Source organism: Columba livia, chromosome 8 (genome assembly GCF_036013475.1).
Source record: "Columba livia isolate bColLiv1 breed racing homer chromosome 8, bColLiv1.pat.W.v2, whole genome shotgun sequence".
Lineage (NCBI taxonomy): Eukaryota > Metazoa > Chordata > Aves > Columbiformes > Columbidae > Columba > Columba livia.
In genome coordinates, this window is record NC_088609.1 from 19760740 (window position 1) to 19784798 (window position 24059).

General features: G+C 40.5%; 2 protein-coding genes across 17 annotated transcripts in view; one reads left to right on the forward strand and one right to left on the reverse strand.

The window, feature by feature from the left end:
* The first annotated feature begins 283 nt into the window (after window positions 1-283).
* CLCC1 (chloride channel CLIC like 1) lies at window positions 284-13478 on the forward strand. 5 transcript variants are annotated; one of them, XM_065072442.1, is made up of 12 exons: window positions 284-638; window positions 1441-1541; window positions 3294-3389; window positions 4297-4404; window positions 5367-5588; window positions 6737-6877; window positions 7988-8081; window positions 8405-8502; window positions 8576-8722; window positions 9305-9598; window positions 10125-10371; window positions 13196-13478. In XM_065072442.1, exons 1-11 carry the CDS (start codon window positions 584-586, stop codon window positions 10350-10352), a joined length of 1584 nt encoding a protein of 527 aa, XP_064928514.1. In that variant the 5' UTR covers window positions 284-583; the 3' UTR covers window positions 10353-10371; window positions 13196-13478. The 5 variants fall into 5 exon arrangements, with proteins under 5 accessions (XP_064928514.1, XP_064928516.1, XP_064928515.1 ...); XM_065072444.1 differs by having other exon boundaries at window positions 285-638; window positions 1392-1541; XM_065072443.1 differs by having other exon boundaries at window positions 286-638; window positions 1441-1532.
* The window catches only part of GPSM2 (G protein signaling modulator 2), a 29588-nt gene continuing 16798 nt past the window's right edge, over window positions 11270-24059 (reverse strand). For 8 of the 12 annotated variants that reach the window (XM_065072421.1, XM_065072422.1, XM_065072425.1 and 5 more), the window contains 13 exons: window positions 22440-22661; window positions 21251-21386; window positions 20561-20703; window positions 19947-20070; window positions 19557-19672; window positions 18396-18551; window positions 17509-17617; window positions 16956-17085; window positions 16300-16370; window positions 14087-14263; window positions 13178-13340; window positions 12823-13040; window positions 11270-11872 (listed from right to left, as the gene is read on the reverse strand). In XM_065072421.1, the coding sequence (XP_064928493.1) occupies window positions 11708-11872; window positions 12823-13040; window positions 13178-13340; window positions 14087-14263; window positions 16300-16370; window positions 16956-17085; window positions 17509-17617; window positions 18396-18551; window positions 19557-19672; window positions 19947-20070; window positions 20561-20703; window positions 21251-21386; window positions 22440-22661 (1930 nt within the window). In that variant the 3' untranslated portion in view covers window positions 11270-11707. The remainder of the gene's footprint in view (window positions 11873-12822; window positions 13041-13177; window positions 13341-14086; window positions 14264-16299; window positions 16371-16955; window positions 17086-17508; window positions 17618-18395; window positions 18552-19556; window positions 19673-19946; window positions 20071-20560; window positions 20704-21250; window positions 21387-22439; window positions 22662-24059) is intronic. The other 4 variants (XM_065072427.1, XM_065072428.1, XM_065072429.1 and 1 more) reach the window with 1 other exon arrangement.

The following is a 24059-nucleotide window of genomic DNA, read 5'->3' on the forward strand; positions in this document are numbered from 1 at the left end:
TATAATTTCTCAGTGCAACTCTGACTAAAATCTCGTTTTACGTGTCAGTCTAGGCCTGAGCCTCTTGTTGTGACTGTGAGCTGTTCTCGTGTTCTTGTTCCTGTATGTCTGCCTGTCACGGTGAGCAGTTACCACATAACCAATCCGTGTGCAGGAGGGGGGGATGCAGGTGCCGGGAGCTGCTGCTGGTTCCCGCCGCAGCTGGGCGTGGTTGGGCGGCCGCGCTGCCCCGCTGGCGGGGGCGGGCGGGACGCAGCGGGCGGTGCGCGCGCCGGGGCGGCGCCGTCGCTGCCGCGCGGTTACGCGTTGTTTATCTCCCGGCCGAGTCCTGCACCCGCTGCCCGTCCCGCCCGGGCCGCGTCGCAGCCGCAGCGGCCCCGCCCTCAACTGCGGCCTCGGCCGCAGCGCCTCCCGCCCCTGAGGGCCGGAGTCGCGTGCGGGGCCGCTCCTCAGCCGCCGCTTGGCCGCGGGCCCTGAGCGGCCAGAGCGGCTTCCTCGGGGCGGTGCCGGGCCGGCCGCGGCAGCGCCGCCGTGAGGGGCTGGGAGTAGCGCGGAGACCCTCCCCGGCGATAGGGGCCTGGCGATGCGGGGCGGCCCCGGGCCGGCCAGACGCGCCGAGGCCGTGTGCGGCCCCTCAGGTACCGGAGCGGGCTGAGAGCGGCAGGGCGGGCGGCGGCGCGGTGTGGGGGAGCCGCTGACTGCAGCCCGGGGGTCCGGGCCCATCCTGCGCCGTGTCTGGGCCCTCGTACCCCAAACGCGGTGACCTGGCGCGGGGGAGCGACGCAAGCGGGAAAGGGGCCGGGAGGCCGCGGTTCCGTCAGCGTTGTTCGCGGCTGAGGGAAACACGGCGAGAGCGAAGCGGGGAGCAGCGTGCGGGCCTTGCTGTCTTACAGCCGCTTCAGCGCTGACGATGTGCCGCCTCCAGCGTCGTACGGTGCCGCGGGCCGGGCTGTGCGGGGCTGCGGCTCGGGCGGGGGGAACCGGGCGGCCGGGCCGGAGCGAGCAGCGCCGGTCACGCTGGCCTGGCTGCCCCGGGCGGGCGGGAACGGCCTGGCGGGCTCGGCAAGGCTTGCCGCGGGAAGCGGTGTGGTGATGTGAGCGAGACCCGTGTTCGGAGCCAGGCCTGTGCTGCGTGGTCGTGTTTGGCAACGTCGATTTCTACAGCTGCTGGTCATGGCAGCCAGTCACACAATACGGTTTCAGTGTTGCTTATAATTGCTAGTGTTTTCTTTGCGGAAAAAATGATACAAGTAAAGTTTAATCTGTTCAGTGGAGAGCTGAGTTTTTAAACAACTGTGGAGAATACTTTTTCGTGTTTTAAGATTGTTTCCGTTTTTTCGTACAGACTGTCACATGCTGAACTAAATATCTGAATTTCTTGTTACATCTAGTGATACAGGATGCTGTTTCCTTTGGTGTTGTGTGCAATTGTGCTAATAGGGAGCGGTAAAGTTCAAGATGATGAATGGATTGACCCCACGGATATGCTCAATTACGATGCAGCATCAGGAACAATGAGAAGACCTTACAAGGTAGAAAAGGTGCATGAATACGTGTCTCTCCCAAATAGTCCCTCAGCCACGTGCGGTTGAAAGATCATCCTTAAATTGTGAAATTGGAATATAATAGAATTGCTGCCTTTTTAAGGTCTTACAAGGTTGTATCTATACACAGAAAAATGTTTTGTGTCCATTGTTAAAATTGCAAGAAAAAAAATGGCGATCTACATTATAGTAAATAATTAGCTGAGGGCCTTTTAATGACCGGTTTCCATTGCAGACTGATGAAGTCAGAGGAAACACACTTTTTGTTTTTTTCATAGGTAGTGGTTGATGGTTTATGCAGGTTGTGGCTCCACAAGTCATTTCTTTGAGAAGCACTGGGTTAAACAGCTCTTGCTAGTTTCTGAAGTATAGTGTTAAATATCTTGAAAGTTAAGTTCCTAGTGGATAGAATTTGGGGGACTTGGGCTTCATGATCCCCAGTAATATGGGAATAAACCCCATTGATTGTGTGAGAGTATTAATGAAAGTCAATAGTATTTTGTAATGCTGGACATGAGAGCTTTCAGAAGGAAGACCAGAGTAGGAGTTGAGTGCTGTACTGTTAATAATTCATGAACATTGAGGAGAAGATTAAATATGAAAAGCTAGTTTTAACAAGGTGAATCATACTCTATTGTCTGCTGGGAGGGGTGGACTCTACATATACCCTGAGATGCGTATTATTTATCCAGTACACATGACACTGTAAAATGTGGTTAGTTATATGGGCACCCTTGATTTTTTTTCATTCTTCAGCTTTCAGGTTTTGCAGTTTTGAATAATACTACTTTAATGCTTCACAACATAATTTTCTGAAGCTTAAAAAATGCAAACTGCATTATTTTTCTTCACAGAGTTCCTCAGCCTCCACTTGCCCTAAGTCCACCTGATAGCCATTAGAATCCCTAAAATTCAGCAGCAAGCTTTGGAGTCTTTAAACTTGGTGCCCTACTGCTTTGGATTTTATTAAAAATATATGCTAGGAGTTTTACTGTTGTCTCCTATGAAAATAGAACTGCATCTTAAAGGAGAAGAGTGACTGCTTTGAGTTAGGTTGGTCAGTCTGTCCAGGATTTCCCTTCTGTTCTGCAAGGAGAGGTTTTAGGCAGGCAGGCTGTGTGGGCCAGCCAGTCCTCAAAACTTCATCTCAGCAGGAGGTCACTGATTTGTGTCATGTTGCATTTCTTTTGGAGATTTTCCTCAGTGTGCATACCTGGTTGTGTAGAAGCAGCACTGTTAAAACTAAGTCTGAGCAGTTAACATAAAAAACGCTGGATGTTTTGGAGTGAAGAGGGAATAGGAAAGGAAAGGCATGCAGCCCTGAATGAGGTTTTGTGTTTACTTTCAGTCTGGCTGGCTGTGTGGCCAGCTGGACTGGGAACTGGTCTGGCTGAAGGCTGCCCCCTCCCTTGCTGAGTCAGTTTTTAGCCAGGGGGATTATCTAATCTGATGCACTGCGTGGCTCACCAGCACTCAGAGGAGGGGAAAGGGCAGCTGGGGGAGGACAGAGCAAGATCTCACCTTTTGAAGGCAGCATGCATTTAGATAAACTTAAAGCAACTGTCTGTTTGGAGCCTAAAATAACAGCAGAGATGCAGCTGGAGTATTGTTTGGAGAGTATTAGCAGCAAAGAGCCATGCTCTTAGCTCCTTTGCTTCTTTTAAAGTGCTCTGACTGTAGAAGTGTAACATGGCATATTGATCAAATTCTTTGATTCTAAAAATATGTGTTTTTCTTATGTAATTTTAGGCAAACTATCCTGACTCTGAGGATAAAACTGTGGATACAGTCAGTACTGAAATCTTAACAAGTTGTTCCAGGGAAGTAGTTTCCTTGCAACAGAAGGTTTGTTGTGGAACTTCAGAATATTTTCCAACCTAGTTTGTACTTTCTGATTATGCCTGTCTGGACAGTAAAGAAGAGGTGAATTGCTGCCATAATTTGTGAGACGATGCATTATTTAGGGGGAACCTCTTTATTCAGAGGAGAGGCTGGAAGTGGTTTGAACTCAATTCCATGTTACTTCTCTCTCTACCAAGGTCTATTTCCTACAGTGTTTTATAGTGTAACAGAAATTGATGGGAGCTGTGTGTTTCTGCCCAGTATCAACAGTTTAAACCTGGTGTTGGGATGTTACCACCGTGCTGGCCAAAGTTTAGAAACCTGACCTTTCATTTTCACATTGTTCAATTCTGTTGGATTTTAAGGGGTGGGTTGTGGGTATAGAGAGCACATCTGTGGCTGACTGTAATATGCAGTGCTGCAGCTCTCAGGAGCTGCTGTGAGACCTCCAGGCTGCCGCTGCTTCTGAGATCAGGAGGATGCGATGATGTTTGTGTAGCTACTGAGGCTCTCACTTCTCTCAGCCATTTGGAGACCACGTGGGATATGTAGTTTTAATGTTGTTTTAGTTATGTAGTATCTTTTGCAGTTTTCTTTATTTTTCTGATGTAAACTTAATATTTAAGGAGATCTAGATTTTTAGGTTTTCCTAGTCTTCCTGAGGGTAGCATTCAAACCATATTATGAGCAGGTCTGAAATCTCTGGTACTGGCCAGTCCCATAACAAGTAGTGTCTTCAGCAACTGCATATGCTTTTTATCTGGTGTACGAATCATGGGATTGTTGCTAAACTAAAGAAATGTGCCTCTGTTAATCCAGAGTTTTGTGTGTTGGCAGGGTTTTTTTTTTTTCTCTCCTGTGAGCAAGCTGGTATGAACAAGAAGTGAATCAAAGTATCTTTCCATTGCAGATTGCAGATTGTGAGAAGAAGCATGCCAAATCACATGAGAGCCGCAGCTTTTATATTTTTAAGCGATACTTGAATAAGATCTTAAATGAAGCTGGAAAACTTGGCCTTGTAAGTATTTGAACAGTCGTTAAGAATTGATTAGAATTCACATTACTACTTTATGTGCTTTTCATGGTTATCAGGTGTTGTTTAGTTGTTCCGGCATACTTTAAAGTAAAATAAAGGGAACTGAATTGCAAAGGAAAAAATGATGGAAGGATGTGTATCCAGTATTGCTGTTAGCAGTGTTTGCTCAGGGGAGAGTTTCTCTTTGGTCTGTATGCATCCGAAGGAAGACTGTGTGAATTCAGAGTATGTATCTGAATATCTGTGGCTGGGACGCAGCTACAGTAATATCCCATTCAGTTCATGTTAATGGTTGTTCAACGTGAAAGAGGCAGATTTTTCTTGTTTGTTGTAGACCTTTTAGGCCTTTGTTTTAAACTCTGCCCACCTTAACCATCTAGGAATAGCAGCTTATTAGAGTTTGCATATAAGAATCACCTTATTAACTTTCTTTATTACATTGTTTTTGGAGAGTTTTTTTTCTGTTCCGAGATAGAGAAATAAATTTTTAGCAATAAGCAAAATCAGCATTTAACAAAGAACATTATACTTAGCAACGTAAAATTTCTCCTGATAGTTTGTACCTGTAGTATCCAGCCATGATCAGGGCACACATAGTGCATTTGTAATTATTACTTGTTAATGAGAAGTGGCTCTAAAATTTTAATAATAGGTGAGATAACTCACTTCATTCTTTAGTTTTTTGCTATACAATTGAAAGAGAACAAACCAGTTGAATTCATGTTTTATATAGTTCAGAAGAATGAACAAAAAGGTTATAGAATCATAGTCCCTGTCCCATGCTCCCTGTCCCATGTCTTCATCCTGCAGTCTACGTCAAAAAGGTGCTGGTACGTAACGAGGGTATATGATCAGGTTTTTGCCTAGGAATAGAGTTTTTTGTATGTACTTTTATTGCCAGATTAGCAGCTTTTAACCATTGTTTTCCTCTGCTTTTAATTCAGCCTGAGGAAGATGTGGGCCATGTCCATTACGATGCTGAGATCATCCTTACAAAACAGACATATTTGGAGATCCTCAGGTTTCTCAATGAGGAAACTTGGCAGTCAGGTGCTGTGGATGATGCACTTAGTGACATTTTGATCAGATTTAAGCATCATGATTATAAAGCTTGGCACTGGAAATTTGAAGACACTTTTGGAATTGATCTATATAATATGTTTCTGGTAAGAGAAGAAAGAACTTTTTTTGTGTTTTTTTAATTGCTGTTTTCTCCAGTTTCTTTGTGCAAGTCAATGAATGTTACCATCTTAACTTCACATGTAAAGCAGTTCTTTCCATCAAACAGTGAGTCACTTTTTGTTTCATGGCTGTGGAAGGCAGAGGTGATGTATTCTATTGAAGTACGAATTCAAGGGTTTTTTTCCCCATGGTCTTCTTTTCTTACTGTAGGTTTGTAGGTTTTTTCTGGTTCGCTTTCCTTCTTCACTTCCTGTCTTTTATATGTTTTATGTGACTCATTAGACTCTGATACTTTCTTGTCACTTAAACTGACAGCTCGTGCATTATACATTTTCCAGATTTGTCTCTTGTTCAAATCTATGCTGAAGCTGTTGGCTTCTGCAGGAGTTGGAATATATTTATACTGAGACAAGTGTGTATTTGAAGTCTTACAGGTCAGAGATTTTTGTGAATTTTGTTGGAAAAAAAATTGTAGTGTTGCAAAGGAGAGCATGACTGGGAGAAAATGTCATATTCTCTAAAATGGAATTAAAATGTGCTAAGCCAAGGACCTCTGATAAGTCAAAGCTCTCTGAATAAGGCTTTACAATTCATAATATGCTAACGTTTGATGCTGACATGATCTTGAAAGTAGCCTGTCTAGTTCTGAGGGGACCATGGAAGCCAAATGACAAATGTGAGCTGTCAGTAGCATAACCTCGGATGGAAAGAGACTGTAAAGTGCTTCTCTGAAGTCCTGCTGCTGTTCCCCAATTGTAACTTTGTCTCTTAACCAAACTGCCAGAGTTGGCCACTGTGGCTCATACCAGGCACATACTACACAATTACTGAATTACACCAATTCTACAATTTTAAAGTATGGTGGGGAATGTGATAACTATCATAAGGAAAAAATAACTAAATATCACAAGAAGGAAATTAGCAACTGCAACACAAGGCTGTGATCACAGTGACTCATAGTAATACTGTGAAAGTGGCCTGTACTGCTGTGAAAGCAAGATAATATTCTTTCCAGTGCAGTGTGTAAATGGTACTAGTAAAAAGACACGTTGAAAGTTCCGTTGTGTGTTCTGGCAGTAAGCTTGGAAAATTCCAAATCTGGATCACTTTTCTTTCCTGTTTTCTTTTTCAGATACTCTTGTGCTTAGTGTGCATTGTAATGGTAATAGCTACGGAGCTCTGGACACGTATTCATTGGTTTGTTCAGCTTAAACGTGTCTTCTTAATAAGTTTTCTAATCAGTTTTGCATGGAATTGGCTTTACTTATATAAGGTAAGTTCTGAAACCTTAGTGGCTTTTAGGCTTAATATTTTAGGATTATTGAAGGAGTTAAGGTTATTTAGTTCCTTTAGTTAGTTTATATAAAGCAATAATTGACCGCAAAATAAATAAAGTACGTTTATTTTGCATGTTGACAGGTGTAACAGGCTTAAAGAACAAAAGAAACCCTGCCAGTTTTTCTCCTGCTGCAGAATTCAGAATTTCTCCTGCACAGAATTCATAAAGCAGTAGAAACTCTGATTTCACTGTGTGGGCAAGGGAAATGTGAACCCTGTCTAAAGCAGCCTGGTAGAAAAGTCTTATGAAAATATACTGTGGGGAGTTTTTTCTTTCTGAAATTCCCTGAGTAAAACTGCATTTAATGCGTTAGAGACCAGAGATAAATGCTTCATTAATGGTGATAAAGTAGCTGACTGTAGAACGGTATTGGTTTTGGTGAGGAGGAATTTATGCTAGTAGGTCGTAGCCCAGCCACAAAATCTCAGTCCTTGCATCTCGTCATTAGAACTAAACGGCAGGGTGTCAGAGCGGGGTGGCTCTGGGCTGTGGCCGCGCTGCCCTGCGGGGACTGACACTGAGTCACTGAAGAGTGTCAGAGTTTTTCAACAGATGATTTGCCTTTGTTAGTCTAAGTTGCAAACCGTAAGGCAAAATTATAATGAATACAGGAAGTTGTTAATGGGAATTATTTAGAAAATAAAAGACAATGTCCTGATGTTTTAGTTAGTAATTGCATGGCAGCTGTCTCTGGTTTTAATGTAGAAACGTTTTAAGGAAACGGGATGTCAGGTTACTTTTGCCCTGACCTTGTATCTTTGAATATTAAAGTTTGCTCCATAGGTGATTTGAACTCCATTTGGAGAGTAACTTAGAGGTAGCCATCTTGGTAGTCTTCATCCTTTCTTACAGTTACTTACAATTTAACTCTGTTAAATTGTCTAGGTAGCAAACTTTTCTTAATACAGATTTATCCAGGTAATTATCCCAAACCCGTGAAGAGCAAACATTTTTAGCTCAGGTGCAGATCTGCATGGATGCAGGTGTTCTCTGCCCAGCACTGCCTTGTTCTATGTTTTCCAAGTGATTTTTATTCTCCTGCAGCTGGCCTTTGCGCAGCATCAAGCAGAAATTGCGAAAATGGGGCAGTTCGATAACGTCTGTGCTGAGAAGCTGAACTGGAGGGAAAGTCTTTTTGGTAAGTACTTGTTTCGTTATTTTGTAGTAGTATTTAAGGTCTCAAAATGCTCAGTAATAGTATCCAAGAACACTGTAATTTCTTCATGAGTAGTACATTGAATCTTCTTCAATACATCTCCATGACAGGATAAACTACGCTGCCAAACTAATCTCAGATTTTTAAAAATAAATCTCAGATGTTTAAAAATCATTCTCAGCTTCGAACCATATCTAGAAGCGTTCTCTTCCATCTATCATTGAAATGCTGCTTTCTGTATTACTGCTGTGTCATAAAATACATGTTTTAAAAGTAGTAAAATCACATCTCTGCTTTGGTTACAGAATGGTTCAGAAATCAGTGGACATTTCAGGACGATCCCTGTCAGAAGTACTATGAGACACTACTAGTAAACCCTGTCTTGCTGGTTCCACCGACGAAGGTATACACCCAGCCTCAAGAGACTCCTTGTGTTTGTTTGTGATCGGTGACAACACTGTGTTTGTATTTTCTAGGCATTGGCAATTACTTTCACCAGCTTTGTAACTGAGCCTTTGAAGCACATAGGACAAGGTATTGGTGAATTCATCAAAGCACTTATGAAGGAGATACCACTTATTCTGCAGATTCCAGTGCTAATTATGATGGCTCTGGCTGTCCTGGTTTGTATACCTTCATCTTACATTAAAAAGCTCAGTTTCAGTTTTTATATATTAAACCTATCGATATTTAAGTATTATTATCTATTATATTGTGTATTTCTTATTTGTACTACTGAATAGATGTCTTAGTACAGATTAAATCATTTCTACAAAGAATTTTTTTCTTAACAAAATGTTTATAGTACAGTTCGTTTAGCAATTAAAATAGGTACGTTTGCATTTAAGCCACATATGTCCCTACTTCCCAAACTGCTTGGAAGTTTAGACTCTGTGACAGTTTATTGCAGCTTTGTTCCCATTTCTTCTTTTGTCATTACACAGTGATGCATTAATTGGCATTTTGTACAAGAAAAGTGTTGAGTTGGAGCCTTCATCATCTTTATTGTAGCACCAAAGCAACTAAAGCCTGGCAGTTCCTGCGCTGTGGTCAGACTGCAGAAACCTTGAATTTTACTGTAGCTGTTCTGATCACCTGAGCTTTTCTTTCAGTGTTTTTCAGATAAGTGACTTGGAATTCCCTGTGAAAACTGCAGGCTGCAAATAATTGGTGTTTTGTGTTTGTTTTTTTCCCCGCTACCCCAGGCTTTCTGCTATGGTGCAGGATCATCAGTGTCTGTGTTAAGATACTTAACTTTTCAGAAGAAAAGTCTTCCTCCTCCACCTGCCAGTCAACAGGAGAGAATAGACTTTGGGCAGTATGCTGGGAGCAGCCCCGATGGCTGTTATTCGCAGAAGCTCCCTTACATTTACGGAGGACCTTACGACAGAGGAGATGCTCCTGTGAGACCAGGAAGTGGCAGCAGAAGTCCTGACGTCGTGCGCGCAGGCGACAAGCCAGACACGCAAGTAGAAGAGCCTCACAAACCAGAGCCTGGTGTATGTTAGTCCTGGTGCTCTTTTTGCTGGGATTAAATTTAATAACTTTCAGTGTTTTCTGCGAGAATACATTTAAACAACAGTCTTAAGCCAAATCTTGGAGAGGAGTTAAGGAAGTAAATATTCCCCTACGGAACAGTTCTGTAGAGGTATCTTTGGCATGTTTTGTTCTGGAAAAATACTCTGCAATGGCCAACTGTGGCAGAAAACTACTGAATTCAAACTCTACTTTTACAGTAAAGACGTAAATAACTTCTGTTGAGAGACATCAATGCTTATGTTAGTCTGGGCAATAATAATTACCCACAAAGGCGGGGGGGGGGAAGCAGCACTGACTTTTCTGTAAACTATAGAAAATTAAAAACAGATTTACACTCTGGATTCTGCTTAGTTACTGTTTCCCCAGGAGAAAAAGATACTAGTTGTGCTCTGGGGGAGTTCTGCCCCTTGAGCTGAGATGTGCCTGAAGCAATAGATGCCATCACTTCGGATTGCTCAATTAATAGCTTATTATTAATTTTTACAGAATAGATTGCACACTGAGTCTGAAGTCTGTAGAGTAGAAAGTATCACAGCTGAAAACCTTACTGAAGAACATGCACTTGAGCAGCAGAAACAGGAGACAGGCACAGCAGAGCGAGAGACTGGAGAAAATTGTGATCCTAATGAAAACCTAGAAGGGAAATGTTCTGCAATGGAACCCTGTGAAGAGAAGAAAAAGAGCGGCTCACATGACTCACAGGAAGGAGACTAAGGAAGCCCCAAGCTCTGCCGTAAGTTTTGTTTAATTGTCACATACTTGCTAGTTCTGCTCTAATTCTCAAATGTACAACAGAGGACATGAGTAGGGAAGTCATCTTTGGTCAGAGCATTAGCATGTGTAGCTGTCACATGGGTTTTAAGAACTGAGAGGCTGAGTATATTTACTGTTTCTGGAATTTGAAATGTGTTAAAATAATACAACTTCAATTGGCCAAAGAAACAGGCTTGTGGGTGTTGCTGCATGTTTGGAATAGGTAAGTTTTGAGTAAAACTACATACCCTGTGGTGGGAAAGCACTGAAACTCTGTGATTTCACAACACAGGCCTAATCAGGTAGCTGTCAAACAGCCTGGAGAAAGTTGCTGATGTAATTCACATAAGACTAACTGTACCTCAGCTTGAAGTCTCAGGGCTGTCTTTGTTTTATATTGTTTAAAATCAGTCTTAAGTAAGTAGAATTGCTGCTTGTTGGCTCAGTTCTAGGACAGCTTAATTATTTTATTCTAGTTTAATAATTTGCAGAGGAGTGAGAAGCTGATGTTGTATCAGTTAATTTTTTAGGGTGATTCAAAGCTGAATAGGGAATGGGAAGCACTGAGTACTGAAGATCAGCAGGGTAAGCCAGCGCTAACACATGGGTTTGGAAGAAAATTTTGTCATTTCTCCTTAAATGCATAAAGAGGACAGTTTCAGTAGAAATCATTTTTCAGTGCTAAAAAGCTGCAAGAAAATGGAAAACATTTGCTGTAATACAGGAAACATTTAAGTAAACATTACAAAAAATCAGCATGTTTTGAAAATACTATTTTTATATTAAACAGAATTTAAACTAGGGTATGATCTTTTTTTAATAAAAATTATTGCAGAGACGCAGCTTGGAAGAAAGAAAGACAGACTAAATCCTGAAGCTATTTCTAAAATTGTTTTTATTTTTTAAAAAAAGTATAAATGAAAACCAGACCTTTTTCCAGGGAGGTACAAATCAGAAAAAAAAAAAGTTTTCTTTGAAAAGAACATACAAATTTAAGTCTTGCACGAGATGGAGACAGTGGTGGAATCCACGCATCAGCAATGAGAATACCTTGACAGGAAGAACAATCCTATTAATGTTCATAGACCAGAGGCAGTTAAGAGGGAGATACGGTAATCGGTATCTCAGACGCTGCTGAAAGCAGCTGGCAACCCATAACTACTGGTCATGAGTGTGATGCTGCTGCTATTTATACAAAATACTATTAGAAAGGGGACAAAACTACTTATTGCAGTCTTCTGTAAAAAGGCATGTATGTTTTTCCAGCAAACAAAAATGACACCCAGGATGCTACTGTACAGTACAGGCCTGTTTCTTCAGCTTGTATCTGGTCCCTTTATAGTTGAGGGAAGATGGACTCTTTGTTCATCCATTCTCTTGGCTTGGGATCGTAAAATCAGGCTGAAAAAATCCTCATCGGGTACAGTTGGTCCTTTTGCAGCTGATGGGGGAGCACATCTTTGATCATCCAGTCTGGAACCCTGCAGACAGACCAAGCGATAAAGCTCCATATTTACAGGAATATATATAAGAGAATAATAGAAGCCAAAAATTACTAAAAGCTTTTGGGTTTGGATTTAAAGCTATTGTAATTATTTAATTTTTAAGTTTTGTTTCAAGTTAGTAAGTTAAGAATGCAAGTGTAGCTAAAATGGTTCCTCCAAACCACCTGTCCACATGTATCTGAAAATAACCCCCAGAAGTTAGTTCCTGTTTATATTGCAGAATGAGATTTTAGTGTCCTTTGTCCAGAAGAATTTTAGCATTGGTATATGTGGTATCTGTAGTCGCGTACAACACAAGATTTGTATTTTGAGATCCTTATCAACCCATCAGGTAAAACACCAAGGTTTTAAAGTCTCTTTGCTCTAAGTGCTCTGACCGACAGTCAGAAACCTCCCTTGGGAGTTGTCATGAACTATTAACCTAACTGGAGTGATGATCGCTATCCCTGCTGATACTGATTTCTTTCATTTGATCAGTTATGATTCCTGGTATATCATGGGTCTTCATAACAAGACAGATCTAAGCACTGTTTCTTAAAATTATTTTGCATGCTCCCTTTAATGGCCTTGCTTGTCTTCCTCCACCTTTACAGCATTTGTTACTTTAAATGGTTAACATGGTATAAATACCAAAATTCCACTTAGCTAGACACCAGATCATTTGGAGAAAAAACAAAATCCAAACAACAAAAAAGAAACTGAAAAAATAAAAAGCCACAACCCACACAGAAAACAAAACACCCTTTGGGGGGGGGGGAAATCCTTATTTTTTTTGTTCTCTATGTTCTTCCTTATCTGCCAAATCAATGTGTATGTTAAAACACATGATAAATTTAGTTGCTGACTTGACAAAACTAAATAGCAAGATGCACAAAATCAAATCCCCAAAGACTCAGAATCTGAAGCATTTTTATGAGAAAACTCACCTGGCATTTGATCAATGTATCAAAGAAGTCGTCGTCCAGTTCCCGGTTGCTGGCTGCCATGAGGTGCCCCAGGACGGAGCGGCGGTTGTGCTGGTTGAGCCGAAGGCCGGGCAGGTGGCTCAGGCTGGCGCGCTGGTCGTCCAGCCGGCGGCTCTGGGAGCTGGCGAGGAGGTCGAGAAACTCATCTGTGTGCGGGGAGACCACGGAAGTGGAGAAAGCTGGGCAGGAGGAAGAAAACAAGTCAGCTCAGAAATAAGTTCCTTTCCACGCTATGTCTTGCATACAAACACATTTGTTTAAAATAGAATTTAGCAGGAACCAAAGTCAGATTTAGATTTCACTTTTAAAAAATTACATTTTCTTATTGTTTTAGGGGGCGTAGAGGATGTTGCCACTGGAGCAGCTGAGAGTCTGTTCTTCTCCTGAAAGTAGCATCTCTGATCGTCCATCCTGTTACTCTGGAATCGACTCAGCAGATCAAAGAACCCTTCATCTGCCACTGTCTCGCGACTGTTTTTCTGAAGAGGAGAGAAGAGTTAGGCGTATTTTGAACTCAAGTGTACCTAAAACCAGGACAACTGCTCCACAGTTGTGTTCCAGTAATATGTTTGATGTTTGTGTATCTTAAAACCATTAAATCTATTTGTATAGACACAGATATTTTTAAGAGGAAATGTTAATAATATGGCAAGCATTTTTGCAAGGTAAAATGTGTTAGAAATGTTTCATTCTCTGAAACAGAAAGAAACTGCTCGGATCAGGTGAACAGTTACTCTGCCTCAACCATGAATCCACCAAAAACCCCAAACACCCATGAAAGATAAAAACAAGAACAACAATGAACAGTTCCATCATCTTCTCAGGTCTGTGCTCAGAAACACTTGACTCTCATCTAGATCAAATGACTCAGTTCTTTTAACTGACTTCTGTCAAGAGTGCAATAACCTAAAAACTGTTTTTCAAAAATATCTCCCACTGCCTGAATCAGAAAAAACAGAGTTTGGAGAAGTAGGGTCTAGAAGAGACTACAAGTAAAACATAGAAAATCCATCAGAAAAAAAAATGCTGCAATAGTAGGGAAAGTTTAAAGCTGGCACCAGCAGTGAAAGCTGCAGAATGGCAGATTCTGCATTGATTTACAGAACCGGAGTGTTTCAGTCAAGTGAACACGTGTGACTGCAATGGACAGCTGCAGGAATGTGTTTTCCGGGATTTTATCAGACAGGTGAGCGAAGCCATGTTCTCCACAGCTCGCCAAACCTACCCTCTGGGAGTTTGGAAGTCGATGATCAATAGAATTACTGGCATCCTGCAAAACTTTGGGAGTGGTGCCGTTTTTGTACTTTTTGCCTTTTAGTCGATTTACAAAATGCAGTTTTGCTGAAGGTTTGGCAACCAGTGGTTTCTGCTTAGCAAGAATCTCACTGTTCCAGTTCTGAACCTAAGAAAACAAGAGTCATGAAATTAAACCGTCTGATTTTAATTACCTGCGCTGTTACCTCTTTTTTGCTGCTGCTTTCCCTCCCCAGAGTGAAGCAGCTTTACATTATTTAGTTCATCCAACCATGAGGATGTGAAAACTTGAATTCTGGTTCTATTACTTGACCTGTGATTACTGAGCTGTTGTTACCTGAAGCAGGTTAGTGCTGTTACTGATCAGTCTTGTTACTGGACTGTGGTGTGACACCTGATTGATTAAAATGTGATCAAATGGTATACTTAATCAAACAAGCTGAAGTTTTCCTTGTTGGCTGCAGTGCAGGAAATGTGGTTAATGTCAATGCTAAAATGCAGCTGCCATTTCCCACCTGACATTCTTATAATTGAAAAGAAAAAAAAAATCCACGGTTTTACAAAACATTAGAGTAAAACAAACCCTTATACAAACCCAGATACTCAACCAGCCTTCTATGAAGTCCTTGGTATACACAAAATTCCCAGAAAAGATTGAAAAGGAAGAGGGAGAGGAATGCCAGCACAAGAGCAAACAGGAATAACCATCTCATTTCACTGAAGAAGAGAAGGAATAGCTTTATCAACCTGACAGATTTTCCCTCAGTTCTCTTCTAAAATAAACAATTATCCACAAAATCGAGAGCTTCATCTACAGCTGACAAATGCTTTTAATAACTGAATAAAAAAACATGTTTTTTCTTCATTCAACATCAGAAATTGTGAACACAGTCACAAATCTCTCAGTAACACAGCCTGCCCAAATGTTGCCTTTTACAGGCTTACTTACGGTAGGCATGCAGAGTCCAACTCAGAGCTGGCATCTTGTATGGTCAAACCATACTGTTCATGTCATACATTGTACTATACATTGAAGACATTTCTGGAATTAATTTTCAGAATCTATTATGTCAATATATTGAAAAAAATCCCCTTATAAGAGCTAAGCTGCAATACTAGGTTAATACTTTCTTACAAAAATCCAGACAAACATTTTAGTATATTTATGGCACAGACTACCACAGGCTCTGTATTTTGAAGGAGACCACAGATAAATAGATCTGGAGAGTAAGAAAATACAGCTGATACTGAGCAAAGCCTCACTGTTCCCTGCAGAGGGCTCCCCTGGGCTAAATGCACCATCTTTTTAAATCAGTGCACAGGCTCTTCAGCCGTACCAGCTGTCCCACAGTAGGCTCTGGGATTTCCTTTCCTGGCTGACCGACAGGCCGGCAGGCTTTGCAGCTCTCCAACAGGCCTGACTTTGATATCCCAGTACGGAGGGAAAAACGGCAATTTCAGTCTGTCACTGGAGTAGTTTGTGGAGAACTGCCAGTGCATCATTTAAAGGCAGACAGAATGTGAAGGAAATCTCTCCAAGACTGACAGAAGGGTTTTAACCAGGAACTCCCAGCTCCAAGAGATTTCTCTGAGCTCCGGGTCAACTTTCTTTCCCTGTCTGTCACTCGGTTTCAGCATTTCTGAAATGCTGAAAGTGCTCAAGCTGATTTTGGAACCCCCTAATGGCTTGTGAGTTGGTTGAAATGCCAAAGTGTAAAACACAACATGTCTTTTAAGTGCCTATAAAATTACCAAGGAAAAAAAATGTTCAGAACAGCTGAGCTAAAGCTTAGGAATTTTACTCTGAATCACTTTCGTCCTGGACCCTGAAACCACGTTTTAAGAGATGAAATGAATTCCTCTGATGCAGACTACAGGACCCTATTCTTATTTGTGAGGAGAATAAAACAAGCATTCCACAAGCCTTTCCAGCCATTATATATGTAAGATGCTGACTGCTACCTACATGACAAAAGTATTGTTAGAATTGTTAGACTTGTTTTTGCCTAACTTTTAAAATCAACTAAATTAGAAAAGAATGCAAATGATCCATCAACATTCTACTGAGTTCTTTCAAAGTTGCTAACTATAGAACTTGTGAATATGACTAACTGTTCAAGGTGAACCCTTAGAAATGTTTCATTGCAATCTCAGCGGCAGAACAGAAAGAAGGAGAGTGCCAACCTTTTCTGGTGTTAGTTTCATAAGTTCCATGTTCTCCATACTGTGGCGGCGTCCTACTCTTGGTCTGGTACCTTCAAGAAAGAGTCAAGTTCATCTTTTTACCATTAAGATTTATGGTGCCACCTTCAAAGCTGTAGCTATACTCATGTAAGGTCCAAGACACAGGGAACTAGAGTTCCAAAATAGTGCAGTTAAATCCATCAGCAGAGAATAACTAACCACTACTACAAGCACCCTTCAAAACCACACCCATCTGAGCTACCTAAGTTGCTTTCATGGGCCACAAGAGAAGGGCTGTGGATCTTCAAACAGAGGAACATTGAACGAACTGGGTTCTACTGTAACCCCAGGAAGAAAAACAGCAAAGACGTAATTTGGCAACAAATAGATTAATCTTCCCCATTAAAAAGAACAAATAAAAAAAAGGAGGGACAACACAATTAGAAACATCATATGAAGAACTAAGCAGTAACCTGTCATTCACAATGTAAATCCTCCAGAACAGGAGGAGCTGAAGGGCCCAATACTGCAAAACCCACCTCTTTTGCTGGTGGGGAAAAACACCCGCATACTCAACCATGTGTAGTCATAGAACAATGCAAACAGATTCTTTGGGAAGTTCACTGTTAGAAAGTATTGCAAAAACAGGCACGTACCATTCAAACTGTTCTCTACCACATGGCTTTCTGACATCATGGAGTTGTTTGTGCTGTAGCTTAATCCAAGAACCATTTGAAGATCTGAGAGATTAAGTCTAGCAGTGAGCTCCCCACTTCTGTCTCCTACCTGCAACCAAATAAAGTAAGTTCTATTACTGTAAACCAAGTATACACATATGGAAATAAAAAGCAAACCTTGTTACCTAGATTTCTGATTTAAAAAGGCTGGAAAACTTTTCCTGGTTGGAAACTGAGAGAATGATCCTTTTAATGAAGTACATAACAACTAAAAGGCACAAACCAAAGCCTAAAACAACCTCTGCTAGGCTATTAACTTGGATTCCATGCTGACATTACTGGAGGTGGCCCAAGAGCCAAGGAGCTAGTTGCAGTGAGACATGCCTGAAATAATTTGGAAACAATTATCTCAGAAATAATTCAAAATCCATTCATTATTCAAAATAACGGGCGTGGACACACCTCCATAAAATCACTGTGTAAGGGAGAGCAAAACCCAACAGGCAGCATACACAGAGTGTGAAAATCCTACCTCTCTTGAAATCTCCAAGTGCCTTTCTGCAAAATGCATTGCTTGGTCGTGATTTCCCAGAGCAGTATATGCATTCCCCAAACTCCAGCATGCTCTTCCTTCACCAATTCTGCAAAAATAAACACATTTTCAATTATCTCTTTACCTGCTGAACACTAGAGGTCAGGTTTTTATAATATTGCCACAGTAAGATTGCTGTGCCAAGAAAAATGAAGGCTATCATCAGAAACCATTCCAACACATATTCTGTTTAAAGGAATGTGATCAGGGTATAACCATAAATATGAGCAAATCTAATTAAAATTTAATTTTTAGGCTCACAGCAAACAAGTCACTCAGTTTTGCCAGCATGAAAGATTTTCTAACCTACTTTGCCTTTCCTCAGATTTCATGCCTTATTCTTCATATATTCTGCTTATTAAGTCAGAAGTGCATTTAAAAGTTGTAAAAAAATTAGCTGTACCCAATGTTATAAAAAAGGCCTTAGAAATTATTACAAAATAAGCATTATTTGCTACTGTATTACTCTCCTCTCCCCATCCTTTACATCCTCTTACATTCTTAACCTGTGGAGACATATTCTTGTGAAGGTATGCAAAATTATTATAATGAAGTCATGCAAAAGAGATCTGCTTTTCCTTCATTTACACAGAAGATGCTGACAGAAGAAGACAGAGACAGTCATTCCTCAATTCCTCTTTCATCTCAGACTCATTCGCTGCAACACTTTCACAAGCCTATTTTTTTCCCATATGAAGCTGGCATCCAGCATCGTGGGGAATTCACATTATTTCAGCTGTCACATCCAGAAGACCAACAGCAGAGTCACAGGTAACAGGATTTGGTTTAAGTGTCATACAGATATTAAACAATATCTTAGGGCTTACTTATCATTTAATTCCTGAGCAATCACAAGGTGTTTCAAATGATAATCAATTGCTTTTTCATAGTCCTGAAGCAAAGTGTAAGTGTTCCCAAGGCTGTAGCAGGCCTGTGCTTCCACGGCTCGGTCTTTAAGCTGTCGAGCCAACTGTAACGTCCTCCTGAAAGAAAGGGTTTGTCACTTCAACAGTCACTGCAAGGATAAGTTCTTAAAAGTATACTTGCGCAGCTAAAGATCAATTATACAAATTAAACAAATTAGAACAGTGGGCTGGCAAAACAGCTGCGAATAAATAACTATCTTGTAAATGCAAGATTTTAAATGTCCATCTTCCACTCCCCTCCACTGCAGCCTATTTCCATTTGCTTTATTACAGAGCAGACTGACTCCTCAAACAGCATCTTCTAATTTTAAATTAGTGCTTCATCAATAATATATAGCAGTTTTCCTGACAGTATGAACTTGAAACAGTTCAGTACCAGCATTACAATAAATACTGTGTATTCTCAATCAGCACGAGCAAGACAGACCGGCAACCACCCGGCCAGCCTGCCCCGCTGGGGCAAGAGGAACTGGAGTGCAAAGAGGAATCTGCTCGGTATTGTGGCTTTTTTCCCTTTCACAAAGAAGGGGTTAACTCTGATATCCACGTAAGATGCTAATGACACATGCAATGTATTTTTGCTGAGCTTCTGTTTTCCCAAGTTACAGGAGCAACTGCTTAGTGGTACAGAGATCAAGAAAAAAAAGTCTTGATTGAAAATACAGGCTGAATATGTAAAATCATGTTGACACGCACCACCGATCTCAGCTGTGAGTGCACCTTCGACAGCTGCCCATCTCAGGTGTACTGAGATTGTTCACATCATTCCAGAACTTGCTAAGCGCTAAGACAGTAATGCTTAGTTCTAGAATAAAAGGGAAGAATCTACTTAAAGTAACAAAAAAGTTAAAAAAATAAAAAATATTAATGCTTCCTCTGCCTTAGAAAAACCGCAATACTTAAACAACTAGGGAAAAACGTTGTATTTGCTAAACAAGTGCAGCTCTCTTGTAAGTATATGTTGAAGAGATGGCTATTCTCCAGTGAGCTAAAGCACTAGGCACAACACAAGTAAACTATACAAGAAGAGGTATAAGTTGTATTTATTAGCAGTCAACTAACTTGTAGTATTCGGAAGCGGTCTCAAATTCACCCAGGAATATGTAGGCATTTCCAAGATTGCTGTATGCTCTTCTTTCCGCTGATCTATCACCAAATTCTTTTGCAATTAGGAGACGCTTAAAAACATGAAATAACTGCGTTATTTACTCAATTCAGTAACATACATTTGCACACAGAAAGGCATGCTCATAGATTTTCCACCATGCATCTATATCTGTTCTTTAGGCCAACGGTGCTTGAAAAGAACAGCCAAACTTGAAGCTGTCCCACTAACATTTAAAACTCACATTAAAAAGCTTGCAACAAGATCCAACACAATACAGGTAACTTCAGATCAGGAGCACCTGGTGATATTTTGCTAGAACAGAACTCACTAGCACATTGTTGTACCTGTTCATGGGCTAAAACCGCACTCCTGAAGTTGCCCAGAAGGTAGTGTGTGTTTCCCAGGTTTCCAAAGGCACGTCCTTGTGCTGCTCTGTCCCCCAGCTCTGTTACTATTGACAGGTTTTCCCTGTTTTGGGGAAAGTGAGAAGGGGAAGAACGGTGACTTTTAAGAGTTTGTTTTTTCTCACAGTCATTTAAATAATTTTTTGAAAAAAAATCTTTCCATTTATATAAAGGAAAAGGTAGTTATTCTACTTTGGCCTATTTTACTGGCCTTTATGCAACCATAACTCTGTCACTGAGTAGGAAACATTTCCTGCAAGATACCAAACTTAACTGCACTCCTACTTAGGCTGGTATGCTCGCTTCTAGTTCCAGAGCTACATTATATACAAGCATACTGAGATCCTACTGTTGTCTCGGTCTGGTTTGAAGAGTAATACTGGATTCTAATATAAGGGAGGGACTTAACCAGGGAAGAGAGGTACAGTAAAAATGAGGGCATAACAAAAAACAGTGCACTCTAGGTTAGTTCGTGACACCACAGATCTCCCAACATTCTAATGAACTAGATGATCACATCCTGTCAATCCCCAACATTTAAAGCTACTACTTACTCATAATAATTTGCAGCTTTTTGCAAAGCATTTTTCACATCATCTGGAAGTTCCCCTGGATCATGAGTCCCCACACTAGCCACATTTTTCCCTTTAGAGTGATACACATTTCCCAGGTTATACAGTGCTCTTGCTTCTCCAACCTAAACCAAAAGTAAAATAAGGCATTAAAATTTTATGCTTCAAAGTCTTGTGTCCCAACAACTATTAGTACAATCCACAGATGGGGAAAAAAGTTTGTTAACTGTTTGTCAACACATGCTATTCCCATTCCAAACATGTTCTTATCACTCACCTTACTCCCACCCAGTCACATCACTCAAATTATTTTGCATACTACCACCTTTTGATGTGCAAGATACACAATCACTCTTGAGGCCAATTATCATTAAAAACTAAATTTAGGAAAAAAAAAAAACAAACACCACAACAACAAGCAAACAAACTAAACAAAAAACCCTCACACAACTGGCCATAAACAAAAACCAACCACCAACCAGGATAATGGTTATTAATCTGGATCTACAGTCTTCCACATGCAGACAACTAACAGATTTTTACTGTCTAGAAGTCATAATTGAATACTCAGTATTTACTTCCCTCTGAAAGGTGGCACACTCACGACCAATACAACAGGGTTTAGTTAATACGTATTAACAATTTACTGCCAGGTTCCTCAGGAATTCTTACCTTATCATTAAGCTCTCTAGAAATATCCAGATGTCTCTGACAACAAACAATAGCTTCTTCAAAATTCCCAAGTACCTTTAAGGTGTTTCCCAGATTCCCACTAGCTTTCGCTTCTCCCAGCAGATCTCCAATTGTCCTAAAATTGCAGAAATAAAATATCCAGTAAATAGTGCATAATTTGAAACCAAGCAGAGGATCAATGTATGGTAGACAACTGAAAGAATTTATGAAAATAGATTACAACCATGTAAATGCATATGTATTCAGTTCACTTTATATTTAAACATTGTTCAGTCTTTGGCTATAGACATTTGATTTTGTTAGTGCTGTTTGTGCAACAACTAGTTTCATGGTATTGATCATCTACTTAACATTAAAAAAATCACTTCCTTTAGGAAGAGAATAAAGAGGAAATTCTTAATGATTATGTAGAAAGATGGTGCCCAGCATTAGCAAGAGGTTTAACTGTTTCTGCATTTTACTTGACTATCACAGTCTTGTGTTATTTACAAGACATACTGGTCCCCCAGAAGCTCAGATGTAATATTACATTTCCAGATTCTAAATGAGAGCAAGGCAGCAGACTGCCACTGCACCGCTCGCACTGTGATACTTGGGGAATAACCCAACAAAACCAGTTCCCACAAGGTTACAGAACTTGAGCAGGTTAAGGCAGAGGGAAGAGTAGATTTGTGCCAAAATTGAGGTTAAGTACATTAGATGCCTGCATCTTTTATTGGATCCATACCAAAGCATTAAAAGTTAGATGCAGAAATAGCATATGAAATGCATAGGGGTTTTAGATTTCACAATATTGTGAGTTTTACACAGAGAAAGACGAATGAGTTCTGTCTAGTAAACAAGAGAGCCAGCTTAACATTCTGAAGAACCAGAAAGACTGAGTTTTAGAGACAGGAAAGGGTAAAGAAAGGGTAGATCTAAAGAAGGCACTTAATTATCCACAAACCTGGTGACACCTCAGACAGTACCAGGATTATGGTGTTAGCATTAGCTCCCAGGTTAGAGGGCAACCCAGTTACCTGCCAGACCCCCTGGGCCTCTGCTGTCACCACCTTGACTCGTTATCTGCTATTAATAGCAGGGACGGTAGGAAAATGAGCACTCAATGCTCATCTCTACCAGAATGGGATGAAACGGACATCACGGTTAAAGAAAGACACAAGTTTACCTTGCCAGAGTCAAATCATGGTGATGGTATTCCAAGGCCTTTGCATACTCATGCAAGTAGAAATAGGCATTGCCTAACTGGCTGTAAATAGCACTGAGTGTTTTTAAATCTTCAGTTCCAACCTGAACAGCTGCTTCAAAGAAAGACACACCAGCTCGGCAATCTCCTGCTTTACAGAGGCGCTCACCCTCCAACGCCAGCTCTAGGCAGGAAGCCTCCATCCTGCACAATTCAAGCAAAAGGAAAAATTGTCACTCTAAATGTAGCACTTTTTCCAAGAAGCTGAGTTCTGAAGAGGTTATTTACTCAGAGGCTCTCTCTTGGTTTCAGACAGGCAATCAGCACCACAGTACAAGTAATGAACTTGGTACTTTAATATTACAGACACTAATGCTGAAATGGAAATGGCAACATCAATAGTGATGAGAAAACAAAACACTAGAACCAACAGCTTCAACTTTTTCTTCATTAAGTCTCATGGAGGAAATACAAGCACTGCTTTGCCCATATACAGCACCTGGAGGATTCAAAATTGCTGTTTTCACCAGCTAGATGATTTCAGAAACATAACCTAAAAATCCAGCTATTCTTGGCAAATACCGATTTTGAAAAACATAAGCACTTTTATTTTTAGGTTGATGCCATAGTTACCTGCAAAATGTCACATGGGAAAAAAATTCAAATACTCCTGTGTCTGAAAGACCATGACTATTTTTCCCCAAGTTGTTTCCTACGTAATTCAATACTCCCTGGCACTTCATAATTTTCTATAGTAGCACTGCTACAAAAATTCTCAGAGTGTAAAGAAAAAGTATCTAGATAGAATTAACGACAAAATGTATGTCAATTCAAGTTACTTAACTGAAATGCCATAATTCCAGAAGCCACTGGAATATTTTTTCATTATTATGAGCAAATAATCGTGTAATTATACAGGTACAAAACACTGCAAGCAGTAAATAAGATACTCATGAATGAATTTATAGAAGAATTTGCAGATTACATTTTATTTAAACAACGAACAAATTGTCAGAGAACTGCAGCTGCCAAAACATTCATATGTATTTTTGCTACTGAGAATTCATTTGTACAAAAGGTAACATTTCAATAGGTGGTAACACTTATACACAAACATTTCCTACTTTGCAGTTCTGAGATTAGAGGGAGATGGGGGAGAGGAGAATGAGAAGGAAGAAGGCTCCATGGTCTTGATCGGGAAGCCACACCATTCTCTAGTCTTTTCAACACACATGCATTTTAGAAAGTTTGTAAAAACGCCTTCATTCTACTTAAAAGATTTTTCAAAAAGAAAACTCAGTAAGAGACATTCTGTGTTTAAAAAGCATTTGTTAATATTGCCAAAAAGTGGACATCAACTTCATAAATTCGTGTATTGTTTTGAATTCTTCTTCAAAATGAATTACACAGTAAGTGCACCCAAAACAGAACATTTTACATCATTGGAGATATCCTTGTTACATCATCATTTGATGCTTGTAAAATAAACCATTTAGCATTCTGTTCCTAAAACCGTGCCTTCATGTGCACAGATCAGTAAAAGCAACAATCAAACATTTGCAGTTCCAAAAGTCATTTTTACGGCAACACCAGAAGACAGCT

Coding starts and splice junctions, on each gene's coding strand:
- CLCC1 (XM_065072442.1), top strand. CDS start 584: ATGCGGGGCGGCCCCGGGCCGGCCAGACGCGCCGAGGCCGTGTGCGGC. Junction 639..1,440: donor GGCCGTGTGCGGCCCCTCAG/GTACCGGAGCGG, acceptor TTGTGCTAATAG/GGAGCGGTAAAGTTCAAGAT. Junction 8,723..9,304: donor TGATGGCTCTGGCTGTCCTG/GTTTGTATACCT, acceptor CCGCTACCCCAG/GCTTTCTGCTATGGTGCAGG.